The following is a 17,415-nucleotide window of genomic DNA, read 5'->3' as shown; positions in this document are numbered from 1 at the left end:
GAGATTGGAGACCGGCCTGAAGTTGTTGGGGTTGTTTGTGTCCAAGCCCATTTTTTTAAATAATGGCATGACTTGGCCAATTTTTAGACAGTCTGGCATGATTCCAGTAGTCAGGGAGCTATTTATAATCTTGGCCCAAAGAGGGGCTAGGGTGAGGTTGAGCCTTTTAGCCAGTTGAGCATGAATAGGGTCAGCTATGTGTGAGGAAGGCTTGGACCTGATAATCATTTCCGTGATGCCTGTTTTGGAGACGGGGTTGAAAGTCTTCCTGCTGATTGGAGGGTGCCAAGGGGGGTTGTTTCCTTCATTGCTTGGAAGCAGATTATCGTTAGCTGACAGGAGAAGGTCATCAAGGGAGTGTTCAATCTTGGTGATTTTATCATGAAAGCAATTGGCAAAGGTGGGAAACATCGTTTACAACGCGGGGATTACATCGCGATGCCATTACATTGCGGTTTTTACAATGCACATTGTTACAACGACTTGCGCTAGATGGCGCTCTAGTACAAGGAATAGTATAATTTACTATCCAACACCTTCCCTACTGTATGTAGACTGGAGTTGGAATAGTAAATTATACTACTCCTAAGTCCAGCGCCCTCCAACACAAGTCGTTGTAACGACTTGCGTTGTAAAAACCGCGATGTAATGCACCGCGATGTAAATGTATGCGTTGTAACGTCATACATCCGGCAAAGGTATCACATAGTTCTTTGGAAGCCTGTATGGTTGATGTGAAGGCTTGGCTGTTTGTTGTTTGATGAGATTGAAGAGTTCTTTGGGATGGTTTTCGGCATTGACTAGTACACTATGGAAGAAGGTAGATTTTTCATTCTTAATATGTCTTTTAAATTTCCTGCATTCTGATTTGAGTTGGTCAAGGTGGGTTGAGGACGGGTTATTCCGCCAGAGTCTTTCTGCAACTCTGAGATGTCTTCTTTCAGAGTTTAGGTCTGTATTGAACCAGGCTCTCAGTGGGTTGTTCCTGACTCTTTTTTTTGCTTCAAGGGGACTACTTGGTCTAGTATGGTTGTCATTGTTGTATTGTAGTGTGAAGTAAGCTCAGCTGTAGATAGGTCATTTGTGTTGGGGGGAAGTAGTGTTCTTACCCTTTCTTCCAGGTCAGCAAAGGGAATCTGTCTTAGATTTCTTGCCCAATGAAGGGCATCCTATGGACGGGGAAGGCAGTGAGTCAGACGGTTAATGGGAAAAAGGATGAGGTGGTGGTCTGACCAGTCGACAGGAAGGATGTGGTCTGTAGTAACTGTATCTACCTGAGCTATAATGGCATCCAGGATTGAGCCTCTATTGTGCGTTTGCTCTGTGCAGTGTTGGATCAGGTTATTGTTGAGAAGTAGTTTGTTTAGGGATTGGATCAGAGCATTATTTTCATCATTCCAATGTAGTTTGAGGTCCCCTAGTATTATGTTGTTGGAGTCTAAGTCTACTTATTGGTTCCTCATCTATCCAAGCCATTCCCTTATCTTTTTGTCTGCCTATTCTTGTCCTAATACCACCATGTTAAAAACAAGTGGCTTGTTAATGTGGATTATATACAATATTCCAGTTTTATTCATCTTGTTGCGGCACTTAATTAGCAAATTCTCAGGCATGATGCTATATACTACACACATTGGGGGAGATTTTCTGAGATTTTGTGCTGTGTTTGTATCACAAAGTGACGCAAAATTACACAAAATCTTTTTTGTGTAATTTACTTTCCAGCGCTAAACTTGTTTAGCGCTGTAAATAGCGTAAAAGTAATGCGAAGCAGCGCATTGCACTGCTTCGTGTTACTTTGCACCATGGGGGCGTACCAAGGGTGGTGCATGGGCGTTCCCATGCAAACCACCCAAGGTTTCTCACGCGAAACCCAATTCACTAAAAACAGTAGATTGGGTTTAACGTGAGAAAACTGTGCCCTTTTCAACTAGGCGCAGGGAAGGAGAAATGCTTTTATTTCTCCTTCCTTTTCTGACTTTGCATGCACGCTGCACTGTGCAGCACGCATACAAAGTGGGAAAAGCTTTCCCTTGTGTCGATCTGAGTATTTTGGGCAGGAAGGGTAGCCTTCCTGTACAAAACCTATGCTGGACTCATGCACACACTCTAGTGCTGCGGCGTTAAGGTGTGTGCATGGCGCACAGCGTCTGTAATCAGCGCTGGCGCAAGGGAAAGGCACTCTCCTGCTCCCTCCCTGTCGCGCAATGCAGCACAGCCTTGCGCGGAGCTGCGCTGCGTTGCGAGACTTTTTTGTAAATCTCCCCCATGAATTTTACCACTACACAGTGTCATTATTTATATTCAAATGAGACAGAACTCTTATTATTGTATACAATGTCCCTGAATCAGATGGTGAACTGTAAAAGCAGCTGTGTGGTATACCTTATAATATGTCCCTGTGGTAAAAGTTATATTGGAGAGACAGGGAGGGAAATCAGAATATGACTTAATGAACATAGATCTGCTATTAGGACATGTAAAAAGAATGCACCACTCGTGGAGCATTTTAAAGAAATTATACATAATGAAGGTAACATGAAATGCTGCATTTTGGAAAGGGTAGAAGTGTCATCAAGCGGAGGGGATCTTACCCTAAAGCGAAAACAGAGGGAACAGTTTTTATGTCTAAATTCGCAACCCATTGGAAAGGCTTAAATAATCATTAAGCGTAGGACTATGTTAATATTTTAAAATAAGCTTCCTTCGGGAATACTGTTTACATGGTGTATTGTTCCTGCAGAAGGTGCCTGAAAATGACTCACACTCGTTTAAGAATGAGTTGGAGGGTGTTTTTCATAGGTAAATGAAGCAGCAATGTATATTACGGAGCAACACATTATTTGTGAAAAATGTGCATCTGTGGTAGCAATCAGTGAAGAGGATTATAAATTTAGAGCAAAAGAACAGTCTGCTAATCCTTTCAGCCGCCTTATACCTGTGTGTAGGTAGTGACCTAGCCAGATGACTGCATCAGAGGCTTGCAAATGTCACGGAGACAGTCAAGGACATGATCAGAAGGCCAGTTGCCCATGTCAGGCCTTGGGTAGATGATGTTGAGTGTGGAAATAATAGTTCCTTTATCTGTGCCTGAAGATATTTCACATTGCTGTCAGGTTTGCTACCTGAAGGGAAGCTGGTAATTGCAGAGCAGCATGGGAAACTAAAATGATCTAGATGGAGAATGTAGTCTGCACTTGAAGCATGCAATGTTTCAACTTTATAAGAACATGTTGGGCTATCAGCACAGCGAATCTTTGCAAAAGCACAAATATCAACTGGCTGTCATTTTTAGGTCTGGCATTAGCCAAGACATTTAAATTTTACTAAAAGTATATGTATAATATACTTTCTTATAGGGGCTTCAGACAGTCCTCTTCATTCATAGGTCTGTTGATGTGAAATGCACATTTTAGTTCTGCCCACTGCAGCATACAGGATGGGGCAATAGGAGAGCCCGCCACTGGATAGCTTCATTATGGGTGATGACATTCTGCCTTTTCATGAAGGGACACATCTACACACTCAGGGGCAGATTTATGTTTCCTGGCGCATCCCTGCAAATCAGCATGGATGCGCCAGGGAAGATGCGTCACGCAAGTTTGCCCTTGCGCCACCGCAGATGCGCCGCATTTACAATGCTGTGCATCGTGGCTCAAGGACAAGCATATGCATTACGTATCTGTCGGCGTACGGTTGGCGCAGTGCTGAAGTTGTGTCGCAAGCGTAACACAACTTCAGCACTGTTCCAACCTACCCCATACCTAACATGGTGCGTCAAGCCTTACGCCTGCTTCAAGCAGGCGCAGGGTTTTGACGCATCAGCGTTGGGAAAGTGACTCAGTGAAATCTTATAGATTTCACTGAGTCACTTTTCAGGGGCGTTCCTGCGACGGAACGCCCCCCCTGCGTGGAAACGCCCACATGAAACCTGACGCAGATTTCATGTGGCGCAGGGCTTTACACCGTGACGCATCTCCATAGATGCGTCACGATGTAAATAGTGCGCAACGTGGCGCAGGGTTTACGCCGCCGCTGCGTCACAAAAGTGACGCAATGGCGGCATAAAAGTGGCGCAACTCCAACATTGATCTGCCCCTATGTAGTTCCCTTCAGTGCCAGGGACTACTACGGCAATGTGTGTTTTTAGAGATCACAAAATTACTGTTGCTGTTAGCCTATGTTTTTTTAATCTAGATTGTCGCGGCCCAAACTGCCTCCCCTACAATAAAGTTTTGCCAAAACCTCGACAAAATAAAACAAGCATTGAGAAAACCAAAAGGCTGACAGCCAGCACCAGACTTACTGGCTTTGCCAACACTTGTTTTCTCTGCTACCCTGCAACTTTGGCTTCCACACTTTTTAAAGCTATACGTCTTCACCAGAAGTCATAGTGTGTTTACTATGAAGATTATTAGGGTTTAAGTAGGGACATCACACACTGCTTTGCTTCTTGATTGGGAGGGCTCTGCAGGAAGGGCTTTACATGAATTTTAACATAAATTGCAGACAAGTGAACATCATACAATATAGAGCTACTATACTGGAAACAGGAGGCTGTTGCATTTCAATAAACAATTACTAATAACAGACAAAAATAACCTTCTACAAAAACAAACAAAAACCAAAAGGCATGCTTATCTTTAAAAGAGCAGTATCCACACTAGCCAAAAAATGGCTACCAAAACGGTTCACAGGAGCTGACGCAGCAGTATCACAAGGGTCATGTTGGCCACCCTCTGTCACTCAGAAATGGTGCCCATTGCAAAAAACAATGCAAAAAGATTTAGATCAATCTCACGTCACAATAATGTGTAAGCAAAGCTAACATAAAAGGTGGTAAAGAATTGTTCCTCCTGTGTGACTCGAGTAGGTCTGCAGCCTGGTGAGTATGGTGAGATTTTCAGAGCATTACCTCAGAATAAAAAAAAAAAAACATTGTTAAGTTTTAAACATAGAAACCCTCATTGCACATCTTATGTAATTTAATTTTGGAAATTCGTTGCAGAGTTGGACTTATTGGAATAGAAGGGGGATTTTGCCTTAAATTGTAGCTTAGAATAGAAGTTGAAGAATGGGTAAAAAGCAGTGAAGGTTCTCCTTAACGGCACTAGGGTTAAGCCCTCCATGTTTTCTGGCCCCTTTCTAGGTCTCGCCTAGGCAGACCATGCGCTGTCTCGTCTAGAGATGCTGTATGCGGTTTAGCGGGGGAAGCTCCGCCCACTTTACAGCCATAAATTTGATTAGCTTTAATAATAAAATCTGCATTCTGATTGGATTTGGGCTTCTTAGTCCTGCCTCCTGCCTGCCATCGCGTCATTTTTGCTCTTCCGAGGCTATCAGCCCCATTACTTGTAAAAGCGCGTTTTGTTTCCCTGTCTCTCCCCGGTCCCTCCCGCAGTCCCTAACTTCTTATACCGTAACCACCCCCCCCCCCACTCCCTCCTGTTCGTACCTTCTTTCATGCCGGCACTTCCATATAAAATGCAATAGGTCTCGGGTAAGTTCGAGTTCTATTGCATTTTCAATGCTTGTTTGCGTTGTGATTAGTGGTTTAATTCGCGTTCTTTTGTGTCGCATGCGCGCGATGCCTTACATCGTACGCATGCGCAACAACACAGTGGCGTTCCTAATTCACGGTAGGAAGCAGAGACAGCACAAGCAGCACCCGCCTGACTACACAATGCTTGTTTTATATCATGAGTGTCTGAAGCAACCGTTCAGAATCATATATTGCTTCAAATGCAGACAGGAGCTAAACTTACCAAAGGTATTTCTAACATTTGTATTCAATTTTGCCTGCCACAAATTCCGGACTCATTTTCCCAAACAGTCGGACCAAATTCATAAAACGTGAGGGTTACACGCTGGACGGTGCCCGGCGCACAGCAGTGGGTGGCCAGCCCTCACACCATGTTCGGCTCTGTTTTCACACAGAGTGTTTTAGGAGGCCTTGGGTTCATGAGGCCAATAGTTATTCCTGGATTCGCCACATTCAGGTGGGCGGAGTCACAGGGCTGATGTCAACATGCCCACAGCTGTCTAGTCGTGTGTGTGCTACGACCGATTTCTCAGGACATTCCTTAAAGATTTCTCCTTCTGGAATCCTGTGTTTTCATTTCCAACCCATTAAAAGTGTAGTAATAGCAACACCTCTGCACAACTGTTGACGAAGGTGTCTGAAATAAATCTGACAGACGTCAGAAAGTACCTCTTTTTTGTTGGATGAGGTTTCACCCGGTATACCAAAGGACAAGGCTCGAGTGTGCACATCTGTAAATGCATCCCTCAGTGAGTACGGGATGTGCATACGTTTGCAATGGCCCTGCCAATGTCCTCGACTTTGAAAGCACAAATTGTGCATGCTTCACACGTGGGGCACAGTGCACTCTGTGCACATGCAGAATCCTTTACCCAAGCACTTCTTAGGGCATGAGTAATTTGCAGCTTTTTAACTTGTGTGGGAGAAAAATAGCTAACCAGGATGTAAAATGGCTGTCAGGCACTGCCGGTACTTCCATGGCAACAGCGTGAAATTAACAGAAGGCAGACCCGCAACTCTCCCAAGAGTCTTCCCTCAGTTACTGGAAGAGTTGAGCAGCCCTAGGGAGGTAAAGCTGGGGATATGTCTAGGTGGCTTCTGTAGTTTGCAGGAGGGACACAGAGAAGCCATTAGGACCTGTCTACCACACCTGCTACACCTGCAGCTGCAATGTGTTGTTAGATGTGAAAACTGTAAGGTAGTTTTACACCGCGCAGTAATTTCTCAGGTAAATATTTGTGTTCATGCTCCTATTGAAATGAGCTCTTTCTTTCATAGACGTAAAAAGGTTCTCTTTAGGAAGGTCTTAAAGAAGTCTGAGTCAATTTCTTCCTTCCATATACCTCTGAGTACTTTAGCAGTAAACCTCAGCTTCATGTAGTCTCTTGAAGGAGGTCTTCATTTATCCTTCGAAAGCCCTACACAGCACAAGCTGCACAACTAGGCCCTCTACCCTTGTTTGCCATGTGTCTAAAAAGCAACCTGGGGCTCTCCAGTGTTTCGTCATGACCTTCTTTCTGGTGCTTCCAGTGCTCAAGAAGAAAAATGTGAAGACCTTTTAAGAAAGTTACTGTAGATCGGCTAACCCTTGCTGTAAGATGCCCTCTTTTCTGGAAAGATCCTCTCCTTGGGTAAAGTTCTCTGATAAACGGACTGGAGCACCCCGGTACTGAAATCTTCTTGTCGGAACGCCAATAAGCCATGTAATGTTCCCTTGTCAGGAGCAGTTTATATAGTGACACAGGACAGATGGTGGCTAGACATCTTGCAAGACCTTGAGATCTCACGAGCACAGCTTCTGAATGAAGACTGGGACTGATATTATGGAGAGGGCCTCCCTAGCATTACTGATGCTGAAACTAATAGTGGTGTACATTGCTTAATCTGTGCTAGACTGGGTTTGATGACAAATGTAAGCAGTAACTAGTCGTGGGTCTCTGTAGGCCTTATATCTGGGATCCATACATTCTCTGACTTTTGGTCAGTTGGACTATCACAGACTCTTTAGCTCCTATGTACGTCGATGAGTGGCGACTCCTGGTTCCCTATGAGTGCCAAGAAGGGTGAGTGAAGATCGTGTTTTTTACAATAGGCAGCATGATACCAAAGGGGGTCGGTGTGTGACGGCTGAACATTTACTAAAATTAATAATTTACATAAAGTGGTTCTGCAGGTCCACTCAGAATTATATGAGCATATAAAGCAACACTGCCTTTGTCCTAGTTTCACAAATGTTTCCATATGGACACAGAACTACTTATGACATACGGTCCAATACAAGATATGAGGAGATCACTATATTGGCCCACTGACAGTGCCCTCTTTCTACACTTCTCTCCAAACCTTTTCTGGTGGGCTGCAGCTTTTATGACAGCAGGACTTTCTGACCCCTGTCTCCTTTCAGACCCTTTTCACATCACGGAAACCAGAGAAAGTCTACTTGGGTCACTGCAGGTAGTGCTTGCAAGGGCCAGATTCTACCATGATGTAGGGACAAGGAGAATATGAACCTGGCCCTTAAGACCTTTGCTGGTTCCCTATTATGGAGAAAAGGTCACATCAAGTCGTGAGGGGTTGGGTTGCTGGCACTCTGTAGTTCATGGACATGTAGTTCCAGTTTGCTTTCGATGCAGTATCCGAAGCAAATTTAGGGTAATGCAGAGGGGTGACCTTAACAGGGTCGGATTGGGATACAAATTAGGCCCGGGTGCACCACGAAAAAAAGTAGCTTATATTTGTACTGAGATTCTCTGATTCCTATGTTTACCCCCAGGTCAAATCATCAGGTGGTTTGCTCATCCTAAGAACCTGAGGATCCTGTTCCCTCCCATATCCGACCCAGCAGGAGCTTTAAGGATTTGCTCAGTTTAGATCCCCATAGGCACCAGTTTACCTTTATTTCCCGGAAACACTTGTTCAATCTCATGTCCCTAATATTCTTGCTTTTCCCCAGGCCTCTGCTCACTCTTAGTTTCCTTGGACTAATGGTAACCTTCAGGGACCCACGTTTCCTACTCACCTTAGTTTTCCCAGCCACACTCCGGTCTCTCAGAGACTCCTGCTCAGGAAATACATCCCTGACTTAGAGGGTTGTAATTCATCTGCCCATTTTAATCTCTTGTGCTCCCAGGAGTATCCATCCATTCATTCCTTCAGGGCCTCCCTCATCTCCTATCGCTGAGGTATAACTGTCAACACTTACCGTGATCAGATCATCAGTGCATGCTGGTAGAGGTCTCACGTTTCCAGTGCTGGGCTTTCAGTTAACACAATGCACTCTGGGAGTTATAGTCTTAGTTTAATTCCATTGACTCACTTCGACTAGAGCACCAGGCAACTACAGAGTGCAAAATGAAAGTCATGGACAGAAACCCAGGGGTAATGCTGTGACGGGATCACCTGCCAACCACAAAACCAACCAGAACAGTTCCACACCCCCAAAAGTGCCAGTAATAATTTCTATCGCATCGTATGTGCCATCTGGTTATTATCAATTTCTACTAGTGAAAAAAAATGTACACGTTTAATCAATGGCATAAGATAAAACAAGCATTGAAAATGCAATAGGTCCCACCTTTTATTAAGTTAAAGCCATTTGCTTCGCTATACAGTACCATTAGCAAAGCAAATGGCTTTAACTTAATCAAAGGCGAGACCTATTGCATTTTCAATGCTTGTTATTATAGCAAGAGTAAATAATAAGTTTCTATGTGCTCTTGCAATAATAAAAGGAAATGCGGGCCAGCAATAGCCCGGTCCAGCTAGTGACACTGTTTGATGGCAGGCCATGAAGGTGCCTCCACAAGCCATCAGAGGGTATAGGGGGCTGGTGAAACTCTCATCCCTGGCCTCGGGCCCTGGCATACCTAGCCTTTTGTGATGTGCAGAAGTGTCACACCCTAAGGTAGCAATGGGTGCTGCTGGCTCACACCCAGCAGTGCCTGTGCTTTAACACCTATCAGTCTGTCACCCCATCCTTTGTCTACTCATCACCGAGTTGGGAAAGGGTGGGTTGAACGATCAGAGTGTGAAACCTGGTAACTGTGACTATGCAGGTTCACGGTTTCACTTTCATGCTCCAGCGCTAAAAGCAGATAGGATCAGGAGTCTAATGTGACCTGCGTAGGGAGCAAGGTAAGTAAAAAAGCTTTTAAATGTGTGGGGGTGGGGTGAAAGTGTGCATCTGTGAGAGACAGCATGTGTCTGTTTGAGCATGTTTGTATGTATATATATGTGTGTGTGTGTGTGTGTGATAGAGTGAAAGTCATAGAAAGAGAGAATGAGAGAATGATTAATGGGGAATATGTGTTCCTGTGTGTGAGACTTAGTGAGTCAGAGTGAGACTGAGTGAGTCAGATAATTAGTGAGAAAGAGAGTCAGAGTGAAAATCAGTGACATTCATTGAATAAGACTGAGTGGGGCTGCGTAAGTCAGTGAGACTAAGTGGGTTGGATTGAGACTGTGCAAGGCAGTGCGACTAAGTAGGTTAGAATGGGAATGAGTTAGATTGCCTTAGCCATTGAAACCTAGTGGGTCATAGTGGGACTGAGTCTGTCAGAGTGGAAATTAGTAAGATTGCGTACGTCAATGGGACTGAGTGGGTAACTGTGGGACTGAATGGGTCAGAGTGGGAATGAGTGAGACTGAATAAGGTAGTAAGACTGAGTGGATTACAGTGGGAATGAGTAAGACTGCATACATTGTGAGACTGAGGGGGTCACAGTGGGTGAGAGGGGGAATGAGTGCAACTGCATAAGCCACTGAGCCTGAGTCAGTTACAGTGGGACTAAATGGGTCAGAGTGGGAATAAGGGAAACTGCGTATGGCAGTGAAACTGAGTGGGTCAGAATGGGCCTGAGTGGGTCAGACTGGAAATGAGTGAGACTGCATATGGCAGTGGCACTGAATAAGAATGAGTGAGACCGGGTAAATCAGTAAGTCTGAGTTGTTGAGAGTGGGACTGAGTGGGAAGAAAAGTGAGAATGAATGAGACTGTGTATGCCAATGAGACTGAGTGGGTCAAAGTGGGACTGCATAAGTCAGTGAGACAGAGTGGGACTTAGAGTATTTAAAAGTCAGTTCAAGTGAGAATAAAAGTAAATGATTGAGAATAGGTGAGAATGAGTGAGAGAGTAAGACTGTGTGCAAGCAAACCCTCCTTTAAAACGTCTAGGAATAGTGCGGGTTGTTCACTAGAATTTAAGCCAAGTATTGCACCCTGCCACTTTTGAAGCTCACCAGCCATCACTAATATAAGATATAGGATTTGAGATGTCTGGGCCATTGTGAGTAAAATTAAACTACTGCTCACAAACCACCAAGAGTGTTGTACAGGGTATATCATTTGAAAGTATATCACTTCCAGGAACAGATTCTATGGCCATTAACATTAGCAGTTTTATTAAATATTCTTTTGACGAGTTGTATATCACCATATCACAGTCAGAATATCAACCTGCAGATATATTGTGAGTACAATATCAATGCCCGAAATATTGTCAAGAATAAGTGGGGAGTTACTATTTTTAAAACCTCCATGACAATATTCTGGGCGTCGATATCATGATCACGATATAGCTGCAGGTCAATATTTCGACTGTGATACTGTAGTACGACAGCCATAAAAAAGATTGCAAGTAAATTAAGGAACTGGCCATTCTAACAGATGTTCTACTGAAAAATACTAGTATATTGTGCCATACAGTAGTATATGACAATTAAAATAAATGAGTCAGCATGTGAAACATAAATTAACTGATTTACTGATAACATAATATAAGCCACAATCCAAAAAATATTTTGAATGAGAAGTTTGGTTGGGATTTAACTGACTCTGTGACAATACAAGTTAACCTGAACATATTTAATCAAACAGGGACCTTTTCAGTAGGGCTTGAAAAACGTAAGTATTGGTCTTCTACCATACTTTTTTCTGGTAAAGTTTTTTAATATCCAAGGGAAGAGAGAATCTTTCCCCTTATTATGTCTTTAGCTTCAGGTGGTGGCATGAAGTTTCTCACCTTCAGCTCTCAAGGACCTTGTATGCGTAACTAAACATACTTTAGTGGAAAAGTAGCTAGGACTTCTGTCATGAATAGTTTTATGGACCAGATATAGGAAGTTGAATCAACTGTGATACTTAAACCTATAAAAGACACACAATTGATGGACGGAATTCAGAACAAATTAAAACATTCACCCCAGTCACAGATCTGGGTTGAATCCATCATCCTTCTTTAGCTCACTTTGACACCCCAGTTTAGACCTGGCCATATGGAGATCAGTTTGGACCCTGTGCCTCATGGGAACAGTCCAGCCTGAACTGCCAAGCCAGGTGCTCCCTGGACTGGTAACACCCCTCATCAGCCAGGCTAGCTTGAATCCAGTGGCACAGTGAGTCGGGACCCACATCTGGGAATGCCCCGCTCACTTAGAGCGAGAAAGCAAAAGACATAAAATTGATGGATGGAATTCAGACCAAATCAAAACATTCACCCCAGTCAAGAGATCTGGGTTAAATCCATCGTTCTTTTGCTCACCATGGCACCCCAGTTTAGGCCTGGCCATATTGAGATCAGTCTTGACCCTGTGCCTCATGGGAACAGTCCACCCTGAACTGCCAAGCCAGGTCCTCCCTGGGCCAGAAACAAGCATCCTAGGACATGGCTTGGCAGTTCAGGCTGGACTGTTCCCATGAGGCACAGGGTCAAGACTGATTTGCATATAGCTGTGTCTAAACTGGGGTGGCGAAGTGAGCTAAAGAATGATGATGGATTCAACCCAGATCTATGACTGGGGGTGAGTGTCTGAAAAGTTTCAGCGCTCCGTCCATCATCTCCTTGTGTTTGCTTTGTTCGCCCTAAGTTAGCAGGGTATGCCCAGGCATGAGTCCCTTGCTCACTTTGCCACTGGATTCAAGCTAACCTGGCTGATGAGGGGTGTTAGTCTGAAACTGGTCCCAGGATACTCGTTTCCTGTCCAGGGAAGACATGGCTTGGCAGTTTGGGCTGGACTGTTCCCATGAGGCACAGGGGCAAGACTGATTCGCATATAGCTTTGTCTGAACTGGGGTGGTGAAGTATGCTAAAGAATGATGATGGATTGAACCCAGATCTGTGACTGGGGGGAATGTCTGAAAAGTTTCAGCGCCCCTTCCATCATCTCTTTGTGTTTGCTTTATCCTTAAACCTATGCCAGTAAAGAGATCTCCACCCCTGCATCATGTCAGCAAATATATGTGTGCACATCTTTAGCCCTGCATTTTCCATTTTATGTATCTCATTTATCATTTTAGGTGGCAATGTCAGCATATAGGAAATGCACATAAACCAGCTGACACTTCAGTGTGGAATCTAAAACTTCTTGCCATTATTAAGTGGCATAATATGGAGCCCTTCTCTTAAACGTAATAACTGATAAATGTGTATTGTACTACTTTGTAAATTTGGCATGTTTTCAAAGGTTCTCCATTCAGGAAGACCCATGTGTTTTTCACATTATTATTTGGCATTATCGATACTGTCTATTTCAAGCGGACTCCATTCAAAACGCTCAGGATCTTCTACTTTATTTGGGCCTTTCTGAAAACGCGGATATCAGGGATTAAACACATATTCTTATGTAGGTCATAATCCCAATTTTCCCTGTAAACTGCATGGAAGTTTTATTAATTGCTGTCAGGCATCTAACTTTTTTACTTTGGGCTCTTTGTTCTAGGGTGATTGTTTTCTCTCTTTTGAGACAATATCCCAGCGATGTTCTGTTTCTCAATAGTATTTCTTCCGCTACCTGCAAATCCAGCATTTAAACATGGGCCAGCATTTCATCATGGGTTTGAAAGTGGAAGACATCGATTGTTCCGCTAATATCTTTCTTGAATATCTAGGGCGGGGCCCATCTAGGAAGGGCATCAGTAATGTGTATCAAATGATTCTGGCAGGAAAGATTCAACATCGGCCTGACACTTTTCAGACTTTGGCTCAAAAGTGGAGTCGACATCTCGGGGCTCAAGTTATCCCTGATGAAATGAGACCTACAAAAGACTTTTCAAACACAGTTCTGAATGTCTCTTAGGTTAAAACTCATCAGTTTATATTCAGTAACGATTTTTATTATACTCCATATAATTTATATATTATGAATGTGAACCAGGACTCCAAGGGGCATATTATCAAGACCAATTTCGTCGCTTTAGCGGCCGTTTTCGGCCGAAAAGCAGCGATTTAAATGTCGCTCTATTATCACGGACATGCCAACACGTGTTTCCTTGAGTTAGCAGCCGTCTATTCTCCACTTTGCATGTCAGCGATATATATATCGCTAATGACATGCAAAGTGGGTGTTCCTCCCTAAACCTACATGGAAAAAAGTCGCAGACACAACTACTCACTATTTACAATGCGGCCCAGGAACCGCGACGCGATAAAAAAAGTCACGCTAAGAGGAGTTATCGCAGGATTTTAACACCTGCTTTATTCTTGACTTAACCATCATTTGCATGGGAGGTGGATTGAATGGTTAAGTGCACACTTGCCTATTAGGAAGCTGTTCAGTAACAATGTACAATTATCGCTGCATTTCCAAAGTTATTGCCGGGTATCGCCGTCTATCGCAGAATTTTACATCGCCTGTGAGCTAAGCATTGCTGATACGCCGCTAACATGGTGATGTATTCCAGCAATAGACGGAGAGAATGAATAACACGCTAAGCGCGTTTAGCGATAATTATGGCTTGTCCTTGTTAATATGCCCCCAAGTTTTTTCAATGTTCCGCCGACCGGGCTGATTCAGTACATATTTTGATCACCTGTCCTGTCATTTTTCATTATTGGTAGACAGTATTCGAGAGTTTAATATGCTTTTCCCAAGTATTACAAGGTGAGACCCTAAATGAATCATAGTGGGCCAGTCACCTCTTGTACCTGCTTATTTAGGTGACATAATTTTCTGTGCTCTCGTCCTAGCTCGATTCGTTTTTGCTCAACATTGGTTATTGGCACCTATTCTATGCTTTGGTGACATGATTTTATCAATATAGGGCTTCTGGAGCACCTGATTATCGAAAAAAAAGACTACAATCCAGTCTCTCAATAGTAATGTAAAGAGCCACGAATGTTCCTTACAGGAATGGGTTTCAGTACCTCTACCAGATTTGGCTAGTGACTATGGAGTGGGGATGCATACTTTCTTGAGCATATATTTGAAAACATTTGTGTTTCACAAAACACGCTGAATGAATAGCATATATGAATTGTATATGAACTTTACAACACTTTGTGCAAATATAGCAGTAGAGGCAATGTTGCAACATGGTAAAATATAATAAAGTGAACATATAAAAACATCATTGCATGCCTTTAAGAGTGCAGGAGAACAGTGATTAGAGATACTGATGAAGACAGTAGCATAAAGAAACACTATGGTAGCTCTGGGCCAATTTCAAGGAAAAAAACTATTCTTACTGCAAATATCAGAATTCCTCTCGCCTTAGAAAAAGCCCATCAAGACCTGACAAATTACAATGCCTCTGTCGTCTTCTCATCGATGGTTCTGTTCTATTGATCATTCCATAGAGCAGAACATAAACCAATGGGTTCAATTAATAGTGTCCAATGGTAAGATGGCTTGAATGATGGTGGGAGTGCAGGCACCAAACACGCTTTTGACTTTCACTATGCAAATAGATATCAGGTATTGATGAAAGTGTGAAAGTGGATGAGTGAGGTGGCTAAGTGATGATATGGAAGGCTTATGGATTACAGACAAGGCCATGAAAAGTCGCAAAGGGTGACTTTATGAGGCCTTGTCAATATGGGCAAGCCCATTGCACCCCTCGTGCGACTACAAAAGTGATGCACCGGCAGCGCAGTGGTCTTGAAAAAGGCATCTGAAGGGATCAGCAGTGGCCAGTGCAGATAAGAGCGGTGGGGCGGGGTGGGGAGGGATTCAACAGACAACCGCGAGGGAAAATTAAATAAATAATAAATGTTCCCTCATCGTCATATGTCGAATTTAACCACACCCCGCCCCACCTCTTTTACCCGCAATGGCCGCTCCTAGAAGACATCACAATAAACACATTCTGTTTACAATCTGAGCCACTTCCCATAGAAATACACAATTTGCTCACATTTCTATCAGCGAAACGAAGGATGCGCCCATTAAACTTTGTCGCAGTGTTGAGCCCGATAGCTTTGCAAAGTTTTTTTTAATCAATGCCATATCAATTCCATATTTGTTGCCTTCTGACATTTATTTCTGCTTTGACCCTCAGCAATAAAGGAATGGAGCACCTGTACAGTATGAAGTGCAAGAACGTGGTTCCACTCTACGACCTGCTGCTGGAGATGTTAGATGCCCACCGCATACACACACCGAGAGATAAACATTCCACTGAAAAGGACGAAGGTAGCCAGAGTCCGCATACCGCCACGGCGTCACCTCGCTTGCAAACCTTTTATTTAAACAGGGAAGACTCGACTTTGAAGACCACTGCTTGAGAACCTGTGCCGGACCCTAGCAGAGTCAACAGAATTCATCCCAGCATCATACTACCTACATATCGTATATAGTTACATACATCACATTCGCTGAATAATCACATATACATATATATCTGTAACTACACACTCCAACACGGATCAATAACCAGTGATTTTCTGTATAGTACCAATCTTCATTATGCACTTGCTAAACTCAAGAATGGACCAGATACCCAACATCTGAAGATGTTCAACTTTCCACAAAAAATCCTTCGTGTAGACATGAACACTACCACTTCTGTTTATCGTTCTATGTCGTGGAAGGGGGAATACCACTGGCTTGCGCACTTGGTAGCAAGACTTAAGGCTCACTTGTCTCTCACTTTGGAGTTCGAGTGGGCAGTGGTCACTCGATCATTACTTCAGTGTAAATTGAATGTGAAGACTGCATGCATCCCCGTGGCTACTGTAAAAAGCACATGCTTTAGTCGCTTTAATGTGAGATATCTTGTGTCACCCTCAGAATTAGATGGGAAGCAAAAGTTCACAGCAGTAACCACAAAATGAAGAGAATACCCCACTGTATAAAATGCAATAACCAGCATGTCTTTTCATTTGTTCTCTAGTTTTTCTGAAATGTGACTGGTATATCGCTCCGTAATTGACATAGGATCCTACTGAATTTTGGAAAGAATTTAGGATATGAGGTATTTTAATGCGAAATGGCTGAAGAGCAAAGGGTTTGTGCTCTACTATAGCCCAAGAATTGACTGTGGACTTAGCTCAGAAATGCATTATTTCTAACTACACAGACTCTGTTTAGAAAAAATATTGCATCTCCTCCTTTTTCAATAGAAGCAATTAAGAGTTTTCTACTAGCTTACCTACGTTCTAATAGCGATGTTACAAACTAATGTGGTAAAAATGTCAAGCACCAGAATATCATGAAGGTAATACTACAGAGCTAAGAGCATTGGTTTACTATACTGAACTCAATATACAAGGATCTTGACCATATATATATATAATATATATATATATATATATATATATACACACGCACACATATATATACATACATATATATACATACATACCTACATACTTATATATATATATATATATATATACATGTATATGTGCATGTGGAGTTGAGAATATTAAACCTGTACATGCTTTTATATAAATATATATATATATATATATATATATATATATATATTGAGAACAAAGTGCCCGTGAGCAATTAAGAGGTCACTCGACATCGCTCTGGCCATTCAGAATGCAGCTTCCCCCAAATGCTCCACATTCGTGCTCTGTGCCTTCGTGCTCTGTGCCGACGCGTTTCGAGGCTGAAAGCCTCTTCTTCTTGGGCTGCTCCGAATAAACACC

General features: G+C 43.0%; 1 protein-coding gene across 1 annotated transcript in view; it reads left to right on the top strand.

The window, feature by feature from the left end:
- The window catches only part of ESR1 (estrogen receptor 1), a 1,483,571-nt gene extending 1,466,485 nt beyond the window's left edge, over nucleotides 1-17,086 (top strand). The window contains exon 8 of the mRNA XM_085609317.1: nucleotides 15,816-17,086. Within this exon, the coding sequence (XP_085465443.1) occupies nucleotides 15,816-16,041 (226 nt within the window). The 3' untranslated portion in view covers nucleotides 16,042-17,086. The remainder of the gene's footprint in view (nucleotides 1-15,815) is intronic.
- Nucleotides 17,087-17,415: the final 329 nt, after the last annotated feature.

This window comes from Triturus cristatus, chromosome 6 (assembly GCF_964204655.1).
Source record: "Triturus cristatus chromosome 6, aTriCri1.1, whole genome shotgun sequence".
In the NCBI taxonomy this organism is placed as follows: domain Eukaryota; kingdom Metazoa; phylum Chordata; class Amphibia; order Caudata; family Salamandridae; genus Triturus; species Triturus cristatus.
This window is presented reverse-complemented; position numbering and strand designations above follow the sequence as displayed.